The 11497-nt window shown below is 52.8% G+C and overlaps 4 protein-coding genes across 4 annotated transcripts; 1 reads left to right on the top strand and 3 right to left on the bottom strand.

Moving 5' to 3' along the window:
- Nucleotides 1-454: 454 nt before the first annotated feature.
- Z520_11690 (uncharacterized protein) lies at nucleotides 455-905 on the top strand (the record flags this gene model as incomplete). The annotated part of the gene is made up of 2 exons (XM_016782178.1): nucleotides 455-615; nucleotides 695-905. 2 exons carry the CDS (start codon nucleotides 455-457, stop codon nucleotides 903-905), a joined length of 372 nt encoding a protein of 123 aa, XP_016626784.1.
- A 242-nt stretch (nucleotides 906-1147) lies between these two features.
- On the bottom strand, nucleotides 1148-6112 carry Z520_11689 (uncharacterized protein; the record flags this gene model as incomplete). Its single annotated transcript, XM_016782177.1, has 3 exons — nucleotides 1148-5215; nucleotides 5263-5727; nucleotides 5810-6112. The coding sequence occupies 3 exons, from the start codon at nucleotides 6110-6112 to the stop codon at nucleotides 1148-1150; spliced, it is 4836 nt and encodes a 1611-aa protein (XP_016626783.1).
- Nucleotides 6113-7452: 1340 nt separating this feature from the next.
- On the bottom strand, nucleotides 7453-8489 carry Z520_11688 (uncharacterized protein; the record flags this gene model as incomplete). The annotated part of the gene is made up of 2 exons (XM_016782176.1): nucleotides 7453-8259; nucleotides 8343-8489. The coding sequence occupies 2 exons, from the start codon at nucleotides 8487-8489 to the stop codon at nucleotides 7453-7455; spliced, it is 954 nt and encodes a 317-aa protein (XP_016626782.1).
- Nucleotides 8490-9619: 1130 nt separating this feature from the next.
- Nucleotides 9620-11179, bottom strand: Z520_11687 (uncharacterized protein; the record flags this gene model as incomplete). The annotated part of the gene is made up of 1 exon (XM_016782175.1): nucleotides 9620-11179. The coding sequence occupies one exon, from the start codon at nucleotides 11177-11179 to the stop codon at nucleotides 9620-9622; it is 1560 nt and encodes a 519-aa protein (XP_016626781.1).
- Between the last annotated feature and the right edge of the window lie 318 nt (nucleotides 11180-11497).

Here is an 11497-nt window from a genome sequence, read left to right as displayed (position 1 = left end):
ATATCTTCGTGATGGTTGCTGATACGTGGATGAACGGGCGATATTAATGGAAAGTGCCATACTGACAGAGTGCCATACTGACAGAGTACCATACTGACGGAGTGCCATACTGATAGAGTGCCATACTGATAGAGTGCCACACTGACAGAGTGCCATACTGACAGAAGCTCGGCAAAGTCCCAGACTGGCAAGGAAAGTGTATAGAACCTCGACTTCTACTTGCTGACTCTGCCAGAAATGGCAGAATCACAATGCGGCACAGGACACGAATTCCCAGGAGTGCCATTGCGCGCACAATGTCTGCCTATAAAAGGACACTCCTTTACCCTGCTTTACTGGTTCTGAAAGAGCAGTGCAATATTTCCGAGAATACCCAACCTAATCAACTTTTTCGGGCTTTGCCTGGGTCCATTCATATACCGCTCCGGTTTCGCCAGTGCACCCTTTGTCTAAAATGTCCAGACCGCATCGAACCACTACTACCCACATTACCAGAGTCACCGAGACTCTCAGGGACAACATGACGTCCAAGCGCACAGAAGAGGTCATCATCACCAAGTCAACGAGCTCGACAACATCCTCCTTGATGATGAATATGTCCCAACAGAGCAACGGGTAAGCCATACAAACCCCCAAAGTTACCTTACCAAAATTCCAAGTAAACAAGGTGCTGACATGTGCGTCGGACTGAAAGAGGACTCGAACGGAAATCCAAGGCGAACACCAGCAACGATGATGTGATGCGCCGATTCCTGGAGGACCGGGACCATGTCATCGATAGATTACACAGGGACAGTGGGGATCGACGAAGCGCAGTGGGGAGTGTCGATGTCCACAATGCTGGTGTCAGGAAAAGGACCGAAGAATATGTCAAGGTGATCGAGCGGAAACCCTGTCGGATGTGAAACACACGGTGAACTGTTTAGCAATCGCGCGAGATACCCCGTTGGGTTTTCAGAGCTGGGTGTTGGGTTTATGGTTGAGGAAGGTTCAGGCACAGATAGGCGTCAGGCAGTCCCAGTGTGGCAGCATGATGGTTGTAGAAAATTCATACGGATCTCCAGTTGTGTCCCGTTTGTCCGGTTGTTAACAGCAATGTCCAAGTCTGATGACCGCGTGAATACGCTTGGTCATGCTTTTTTCTTTTTCAACGCTTTGGCGGATTTGTTTCCTCCCCTTCTTGGTCGCCATCTTCACCATGACCACATGGAAACAGCAGATCCGAGTACTCAGTTGAGGGGAATTGGCCGAGCTCAGCGGACCCGTCAAGAAATAGATCCCCCAAAAGACCCTCTGGATCCTCTGACTCGAAGGCTTCCGGTTGAGACTGAGACGTGGCCGAGGTGTGAGCTCCTCCTAGATTGGAAGCCATGTTTGAGTGAGCATAACTCGACAGCGTGGAGGCTTGTTGATCTCTGATAGTATTCCATATGTCGTACTGACCACGCGTGTTGCCATAATAGTTTTGCTCGGCTGCTGGGTTCGGTGCATACACTTGGTTCGGGAGCGGATTGAGATGTTGAGGTTGACGGCTGAAACCGCTCGTCATCGGATAGTAGCCGGTCGGAGGGCCTAAGTAGGGCATGTTGGGACCAGGATATGGTTGCAAAGGGTTATACGGCGGTGGGGCGTACCACCACTGCATAGGATACGCAGCCTGCGGCGGGGGTGGTTGGAAATGCCCAGACCACAGGGTTGGTTGCTGAGGTTGAGCAACATGAGTATATACTGAGCTGATGGGAGATGATGGCGGTGGAGGAGGGCCAATATCTGTCAAGGGATCCCGCCTATGATTACTTGATGTAGTCATTGGGGCCAGAGGGATCTGCCGAAAGTCGTATCTTGGTGTGGTTGAGTTCGACTGCGAGGCGAGTGGGTCTGGGTTCCGTTCGCGCTCACTTGCAGGTTCCATATGAGCTGCAGTTTCAGCAGATGTTTCCACCATTTCTCTGGAAGGTCGCACATTCATACCACTCGAGGGAGTTATCGACTCCGACGACTGGTCCTCTCGCTGTTGCCGCCATCTTTCGCTGAATGACCCGGGAACTTCCGAGACAGAGCTCAGGATTCTGTCCAGCCTGCCGTCCAATGTTCCATCAGTCCTGCTCAATGTTTCCCTTATTGTTCGTCTCAGCCAGGAGCTGTCTCGAATATCCCGGCGCATGAAGTTTTCGAAGCTCTCGAAGTCTTGATGCGGCCGATATGCTTCGAGTGCTCTGGGCATGTTTGGAAGCTCGTCAGCTTCATGCTGATCCTCGAAAAGGATATGGCAGATACGGCTCCAGAAGCCGTGCGGTCCTAGCGTTTTCTCGCTGCCCCTGTTCCGATCGTGAAGTTGCTTGTATTGCTGCGGGTCGTAGCCATCCTCGTAATTGCGAGTTTCTTTGAAGGGACACTGGGCTTTCTGGTGACGTTTCAGTTGCTCATCGCTGGGGAATATCTCTTTGCATGTCCGGCACATGGAGATGTAATGATGCTTCTTGAGATGTTCCAATATATGATGAAGAGTGCCCCGCTTCCACCTCCTTCTGCTGCATTTTGGGAATTTCCGCGGATTGCGAACATGGTACGGGCAGCAATAAAAGACATCATCCTCCAACTCGTCATCTGGGGGATACCCAGAGTGCCTGCGACGCTTTGAATGATCATCATTATTTTCATCTTCATCATGATGATCAGGGTCATCACGAGCTGTCCTTTTACGCCTGTTATGGGACGGAGAGCGCCGAGTCTCTGCACTCGATTGGTTTGGACAGGCTTTCTGAGAATTGCAAGACTCTGAAGGACATTCGACGAAACGGGAGCCTCCAAAGTCCCTGAATAGCAACAGCATTCGGTCGAGCCACATCCTTTCATCTTGATTATCCGTTGCATGGCTCTGGGACGCAAATTGTAGTGTTGAGGAATAGACTCTGGCGCCTTTTCCTAAGAGCCTGAAAACAACCTCATGCTGCCTTGTCGCAATAGCCATTTCAAGAGGGGTCAAGCCTGTTCGAATATCGCCATAGTCGAGGCGCGCGTTTGCGTCCAAAAGCTGAGAAACAACCGCGACGTGTTTGTAAACGATCGCCAATGACAGAGCTGTCAGTCCGCGATGATGATCCATGCCGTTCGGGTGAGCTCCAGCCTTGAGCAGAGCTGAGATCACCTGTGCATCCCCCCAGGCAGCCGCCAGTGCCAGGGGAGCCATCCCATTGGAGTTATCATTGATATCCACGTAGGCTTGGATAAGATATTCAAGCGACCGCACTTTGCCTTCACTTGTGGGTGACAGTGCAATCCAATGTAAGACCGAGTTACCGTAAACGGCGTCTTTGGCCTTGACATTTGCACCTCGGGCCAAAAGAACGTTGACCACCGACCAGTGACCCATAGAAGCAGCAATATGCAGCGGTGTTCGGCCAATACTGGTTGGCTTGTCGATTTCCGGCTCTTTCGCCTCCCCTCGCCGACCCTGTCTCAGAAATGCTCGAAGCGGTTTGTCGAGGCCGTGGTACGCGGCACAGTGCAGAAACGTGAAGCGTGCCTCTTCACTTCCTCCAAAATTCAGGCGTACGATGGAAGAAGCAAGGCCAACAAGACGCATTTCTGGGTCTGTAGGCCAGGGAAAGTAGCGGAGAAACTCTTCGTCGCTGATTGAGCCCGAATTGGCGGCTTTGGCATGTGCTGCCCAGCTGCTTGCTGCATATTCGAGAAACGGATACTGTGCCAATATTGTCGAAGGGAATTCTTCTGTCGTCTGCACTTTCGACACATTAGATCGCATATAGCTCAGGCAGGTTCGTGCCATCTCAAGGTGGACCATACACCTTCCTCTGGAAATGTCAGCCAGTGGCACATGGAGCTCTTTCATTCTACGCTGTAGAAGGAAATCCCGGACCGATTCATGCAAAAGTCGAACAACCGGGCCACGGCGGGTAGGGAAAATTCTGAGCATGCCTCCAGTCGACTCACTTAGACGTTCAGCAATGCCGAGCGGCTTTGCTATGTCCAGTGCACTGGTTACTGCTCTAGACTGAGCCACTGTCTCTTGGAAGGTGATATATCGTATCCAGGAGAGCGCTGTCTCTAGCTCGAGTAAGGATAAAGGGCGGACGGCTAGTGCGAGCCACGAAAGCATCAGAGCCGCATCGGGAATAGACCGTAACATCTCGTCGTACCTTTCGCTGAGTTCTTTGGCTAAGATATTGACGGTCTCTTCCAGCGTTGGCGGAAGACTGATGAGCTGGTCTGAGGGCTTATGGTCACGTGCAGACGTGACGTTGAGTAGTGACAGTATCAATGACAGCCAAAGAAAGTTGTACTCCGCCTTAGCTTTGAGGTCGTCAAGTCGAAGAGCGATCTCTTGCCAGCGACTTTTGATTGACACGAAGTTTGTGAGTTCGTGCTGGATAAAGGTTGAAGCACTTTTCCGGTTCTCCAAGTCCAGATCAACCGTTGCGTGTTCTTGACCAAATGGTACAGACCACGGCCGAGAACTGAAAAGCAACTTCATAGAAGAAGATTGGCCACCTTCGCCCAAGCTTTGACACAGATCGATAACATCTGCGACTTCATCGTGACTGCACTCGTCCAGCCCGTCAAGGACTAAAAACACCCGAGACCGACACTGAAGTTTGCGGCTCAAATGCTGTCGAAGGAATTCTCTGCGTGTACGGAAACCGTCTGGCCAATGCAGCTTGGGCAGACAGGTCTCCTGCAGTAAGCTTGGGGCGTAGGCATCGGCATGCTTGGCTGAAACTTGTTGAAGTAGAGAGACAAGCAAGCGTGTAGTTGCATGATCCAGATGATGTTGTGATGCGTCAAAGAAGTAATGGATGATAATTGTCGAATGCTCGTCAAGAAAAAGTTTCTCGAGATTCTGAACAAGAGATTTTGTCAACGTCGACTTTCCAGATCCAGGGCCCCCACGTATCCAGAGTTTGTTTGAATCTCCTTCGTTCAACCAAGATTTGAGTCTTGGATCCTGGCAAAGCCAGGAAACTGTGCCGGCATGGGGGGGTATAATCTTGGAGCACGAGCAGCTATCGGGTCCCGCATCATATTCGCAAGTGGAGCACACGCCGTGGAATTTGGCAGCGCAGGGTTCTTCAGACTCAAGACAAGTCTTTTCGTCGATGGGACAGGGCTTCGTATAGGTTGCAATGAGTCTCTTCAGCTGACTGACGAGGATGTTGTAACCCGGTTGCGTTGACGACCCGAATGAAGCTAAGTGCTTTGAATGGTCAGTGAGAACCCGATGTGAAAGGCACGAACACTCACTTCGTGGTCTACGTGCAGCGGAATAGGGATGAAAGGCTTCAAGATGCATTCCGTAGGGCCCACGACCTCCCTGATGTCAGTGGCGTGAGAGGGGCCCAGAATAATACTGCTTACCAGAAAGCCATTGATGGGTTTTGTCTCATAAAAAGAAACAAGTTCTAATCGAGGAAGACATCGCTTGAGGGTGTCCCGAAATTCAGTCTCTAGTCTTTCGAGCTCACGCGAGAGAGCCTTCAGGGCCGAGTTTCGAGGGTGGAGGCGATAGGCAAACGACACATTGAAAAGTTTGGTGAGAAACTCCTCTGCGGTTCGGGCATTTTCCGGATGGGGGGTCCCCAAAAACATGACGCCAGCGATGCATTGAGCCACGGAACGAGCTTTTGTAGTATTGCATGCTTTGACAAGGGCATGCTTTACCAAAAACCCTCCCAGACTGTGACCAATGAGGAGTAGCGGACGATCAGCCTATAGAGTATCAGCAACCAGTGTTGGCAGTCGTTATGGACCGATGTGCCTTTCTATTTTTCAAGAACAAGGCATGACGTACGCTTGATGTGGCTTCTCTCAGATTTCCCAATGCTTCAACGAGTTTCTCGGCGTCGCCTCTTATGGTAGGGATTCCCAAGTCTCCGGGGTTCAGATCGCATTCGTAGACAAGACATCTGGCCTGTGGTATTTGGGCTGGAAGGTGCTGAAAGAGGGTCGGTGGAACGGAGCGGCTGAGGTTGACTGCGCGGGCAGTAGGATCAGAGCAACCAATTAGAACAATGTCAACAGCTGTTGCCGAGCCATTTGTGGGCTCGTGAAGAAGACGCAACTTACGCCTGAACCCAGGATTCGGCGCCGACATGAGGGTATATGCCTTGAGAAGTATCGCGCCGAGCGGTAAAGAGACGAGACATCTCACTAACAGATATCGAGGCGAAACTTGATTTAAAAGCCCAAACACAACTCTTCGGTGTGTCTGCCATTCTGTGTCTCTGCACAAAATGGCATTGCATTAACTGCTTTCGTTCAAGGGTTGCGTTTGCCACTGTCTCTTCAGGACATTAGAGTGCATAGTGGCTGCCTCTCCTCCTGCGCGGCTCAGAGGCGAGCCAGTAACAAATGCTGTAGGGCACAGCGCCCTTAAGGTGACGTACGATGAGGCTGACTGTAGGCTGATTTCATTGTAGAGGCACCACATGCCTGCACTGAAGTGATCTGCCCTCGTGTTAACGAAGTGGTCGTTCATCATTGCTGCTTGTTGATCGACTGATGTGGCGTGGCTAGCAGCACCGAGGACTGTTATCTGTGCATCTCGTGGCTTTATTCGCAGCAATCAGGGGCCAACTTGACTGGATCTTTTTGTGCCAATCGAGTAGTCTCGCAGTGCCGTGCAGTTCGTCGAGTGAGTTCAGTTGCTGCTCGAAGCGAAGGCATCCACAGAAGGTCTTCACGGCTGGAAACAACCCCGGAAAAAATCCAGTTTCCATCAATTGACCGGTAACCGCTCAATGGCTGTGATCGAAGCCCAGGTCGAGTGTCGTCAATTTTACTTATGTTCGAAGTTGCTGAGTCCGGCGCTCAGCAGGCTCCTTCGCGGGTCAAAATTTCCGTCTCCAGAGCCCTCCACGACTCGGCCATGATAAGTGCGGTTGCTCAAGGGGTTTGACGATGAAGTTGCGTTGTGAGTTTAATCATTCATGTGAAACAACCAAAAAGTTGGGCCCAGGTCCCCAGTAAGGGGTGCCCACCAACCGAGCAGCCTACGGTACCTAAGGTATGCAGGCTCACGGCTGTGCACACTACTCGGTAAGCCGCCCAGGATTGCACAGCCACAGCTTGGAGTCGATCAATTCATGGCTTAGGAAAACCCACCTGGACTCTTGAGTCTATTAGTTAAGGCTTGTCCGATCGATAGGCCACTTCTTGTGATTGGCAAGCGCAGTGCAGCCTCTCCATTTCTAGTTCAGGCTACAAAAATGCTGCTACTGTGCACCCGACTGCCCCTTCCCACTACTTTCGCTCGTCAGAACCTCTAGCCCTAGTTGAATGTGTCGTCCGCATACGTTCAGGATGGAAAAGGAGCAAGAGAAATTCGACAAGCCCTTCTACCGCGACACCTCAACGACCTAGCCAGTTGACAGCGACTCATCTATCAGGAACATCTCTATCTGCCGCAGTCTCTCCCCTCGGCTGGGGCGCCGCTTAAACAGCCATCCTGAACTTCAACTTATCCTCGCGCACAATGTCGTCCTTCATGGCCTCCAGTTCGTCGACGTCCCAGGTCACAGCGAGGTAGCGGCCGCTCAACCACTCCCTCCTTTCGCGGGTCAACCAGGTCAGCCAGCCGCCGCACAATCCAATGTCCTCGGTCAGGCGCGTGTCCCAGGCGTCGCCCTTTTGGGTCGAGTGGTTCTGCGTCTGCGGCGTCAGGACCGCGCCCGGGTGCACCGCGAAGGCCAGCAGGCCGTCGTCCTTGTGGTCCGTGGCCATGTGCTCGATCATGCGGTTGTTGGCGAGTTTCGCGATGTTGTACGCCGTGGGCACGAAGCTGCTCTCGGTCAACTGGCACGCGAGACTCGTCAGGACGATGTAACTCCTCACCGTGCTCGGGTTTTCGGGCGCGATGAGCAGCGGCGTGAAGTACTTGGCGACATAGTAGCTGCCCAGCAGGTTGATGTCGATGACGCGAGCGAAGTCGTCGTCCTCGACGATGCCCTTGGGCAGGCGTCGGTTCGTCTTCTCCCCAGTCGCCGGGTCCGTGTCGTACAGGTACTTGGAAATGACCCCGGCGTTGGCAATGGCCACGTCCAATCTCCCGTTCCACTTCTCGCGGACCTTTTCTGCGAGGGCCTTGACGGCTTCGGGTTTCGCCGTGTCACAGACCTCCGAAAGAATCTCCACCTTTGGATTCACCTCCTTTAGCCGCTTTTCCAGCTCGTCGAGGTCACTCTGCGTTCGACTCGAGATGCAGATCCCCGTTGCCCCTGCTCGTGCGTACGCGAGTGATATCTTCCAAGGAAGTCAGACACCTCTAGGCCTCGGACGTCTGTCCAGTCTAGCCAGGACAGATTTCGAGGCAGGGGAAAACTTACATACACACCTAGACCTTTGCCAGCGCCGGTCACAACTACCACGAACGGCGAAGAGCGATTGTTTTCCGGTAATGTCGGGCCCTCGGCCTTGTGGTGGAGGGTCGGAGTGAAACGCTGCCCATAGTGGTCCGGAAACTCAAAGGCCATGATTGCTCCTGGGGGTTGATCTACAGAAAGCGTCCAAGTCTCCCACGCCGGTAGTCAGGTGAAGACTCCCAAAGCAATGGCGGCTCGATGCTGGGTTTCTGCCAGTACCGGTTTCGAAGAGATTCCGTGGGACAAAACCTGCTGATTCCACCTGCCACCTTAGCAACCTGAAGAGGAGTGAACGATACTTGGGTCTTGGGCGCGGTCGGACTCACCTCAACGCAAGCTGCTACAAAAGCACAGTGGACTCTTTACCTCGTACTCGCCTTGGACAAAGAGAATGAGGACGGGCCATTGCACGGGGCCACCAGGCCATCCTGCGCGCTGGGTGTCACGGTTTCCGAGTCAGCTACCTCCATATCTAACTACCGAACCGCCTAGGTACATATTGACTGTGGGTGACTGGGGTGGAGGACTGATATTATGCGTACAAAGGGGTTATGGGGACCCCACTAAGGTGCGGGCACGTATCACGGCGGGACGGGGTCGCGTCTCCCCTCGCCATTTCCCCAATTCCCTTTCTTCCCCCAAGCCTCGTCTCTCTGGAGGCTCTATCAATATCGATCGAACCCCACCATCTATCCAAAAAAACCCCAAAAAAATCTCTCTTATAATCCATTACTTCTCAGCCCAAAAAGAATGTAAAAACAAAAACAATCAACAGCTAGGATTCCCACCTGGTCACCCACGGTGGTACTGACTAACCGGCATCAGGCTTAAGTACGGCTGAGCAAACGGGAAGCCCTGTTCTCCTGATCCTGTGGTCGATTGCGAGGGAATACTCTTCAATTGTGTATTATATACATATTTAAAATGTGCCACCATCATGTGTTTTGGTTTGGAGAGGGGGACGAAGATCGAGGTTGAGCGGACTGTCATCCCACTGTCATTGGGATACGATACGAGATCTCTGGTGTGAGCTCGGTGAAGACCAGCGCTGTGACTGTATTTTGCTTTCACATTTTGAGAAAACTCGTATCTAGTCTTCAAAGTTGACAGCCTTCTTGGGGCCCATCTTTCGATGATCCATCGAGCCCGCCGTGGATCCTCCTGATTCAAGTATTGTGCTTTCTTCAGCCAGGGACACTACAAATTAACCCCCCTGGTGCCCATATACACGGTGGCGACTCTCACAGGAAAGCCATCTCGCGTACAAGACCTGACTTGACCCAACCCCTGGCGAAATTCCTCCCTGTCCACAACACCACGGTGATCCACCAGATCCTTCCCACGATGGGGTCGTACCACACCTGAACAGGCCAACCATTCCTCTTCCTAGCTCTACGCACAACCCTAATGACTACGCCCTCCAGCACGACTGCCACACCGTTCAAGGCGAAGAACTTGGCTTCTCCCGTTGCCATGCTCCAGTCACCGGCCAGGACGCTGCGGACAGAGAAGCTGTGGACAAACGCAGAACTCAAGAAAGCACCGATCACCTTGCCCACGTCGGCTGGTTGATCGGGGCCTTTCCCCAAGAGTTTTCGCTCCAGCCACTCCCCCGGCCATATTCCGTAGACTAGGAACAGCCTCGCAAACAGTCTGTGCCAACCGAAACTCCAGAATCTGCGTACACTCGTTACTTGCCATGGCCTAGATGTGTACAGCGGAGGGAAGAAGGCGAGCGGATTTGGTGCAAGCGGATTGAGCAGGATTGCGAAGAGGGAATGTCCAAAGGAGAAGGCTGCCATTAGGAATGCTCCTAGTGCAACCGTCAAGAGCAGTTGGAACACCATAGGTATACGATGGTCGAACAGGTCATACGCAGAGTACACATCCCAGGGCGCATCTTGCGTTGGCATCAGGTAGCGCACGTAAACTGTCCTAATAACGCCCCAGCTCACAAGGAGAACTGGCATGACGTGAACAACTATACTGTGGACGCGGTTGCGGACGGTGGGGAGCCAGGTTTTGCGAGTATGCCGCACATCTGCAGTTGTCCAGGTGAAGCCAGTGCCGCGCATGGAAAGTTCAAGCTCGAGAGCCCACGCCGCTCGGTCCAGCAGAGTCGTTGGCCAGCCAATTTCCGTGGTCGCTGTCTCCCAGACTGGGACCGGGTCCGGACCTGATATAGATTTGCGGAAGGCCGATCGAATGGCAGAGCAAGGAGGATTCGGTAGGTCTTGCCTTTGGGATGCTGAGGTAGCGTGACGATGGCCAGCAACACCTTTAGAGACATCTTCCTGTGAGTCAGCGCTATGGTGAAAAGGATCAATGACTCCGCCATTTGTCCATTCCTTGTCTTCGACTTCGACTTCGGACACTGGTCCATGGGAGTCCACCCGACGATTGTGATGATATTTGACCCTTCGCGGAATGTGTCCAAACAAGTAGGGACTTATGAAGAAGGCGTCAAAGACCCTGCATCCACCGTACAGACCGACGAGGCCCAGCTGGTAGGTCAGGCCAATGCTCTGTGAGACATGGTATGCAAGAGGGAGGCGAAAGAACAATACTCCGGCGACCAGGGCGAGACAGTTGCGGATGCTCTTCACCGCAAAGGTATCGATTGCTGGCGGCGGAGGTGGAGCGAGGAGGAGAAGAGCCAGGTAGTAGATCAGAGGCGGGAGGATGGCACTGGTGAAGGTGAGTGGCTTGGTGCCGGGAATTGGATGAAGACCAGGTCGAGGGTCCGGATCTGACATGGCCTCGTGCAGTGACCGAAGCCATTGCAGCGGTTCGAAAGCCATCACCCGTGGATATAGCGGCTTGTAAGCTGAAAGAGAAGCAAACTAGTCGACCATTCCATCTCAGTGCGAGTCACCTTTGAGCTTGTGTGCTCTTGAACGCATGTCTAGACTCTTCATCAGTGACACGGATGCGGCATCATTCCCGATGTTCAAGTAGTCTCGCTGTTGGCAGAGAGAATGAGCCTCTCGACATGAAATGGATGATGTCAGAATGCAGCGAAAGGATACCGAATGTAAAAACAACCATATAGATAGATGCCAGTGCGAGGTAAAATCACTGAAATCATGTCGGGCGCACCCTCGATCGGGACGAGGGGT

Source organism: Fonsecaea multimorphosa (genome assembly GCF_000836435.1).
Source record: "Fonsecaea multimorphosa CBS 102226 unplaced genomic scaffold supercont1.41, whole genome shotgun sequence".
NCBI lineage: Eukaryota > Fungi > Ascomycota > Eurotiomycetes > Chaetothyriales > Herpotrichiellaceae > Fonsecaea > Fonsecaea multimorphosa.
This window is presented reverse-complemented; position numbering and strand designations above follow the sequence as displayed.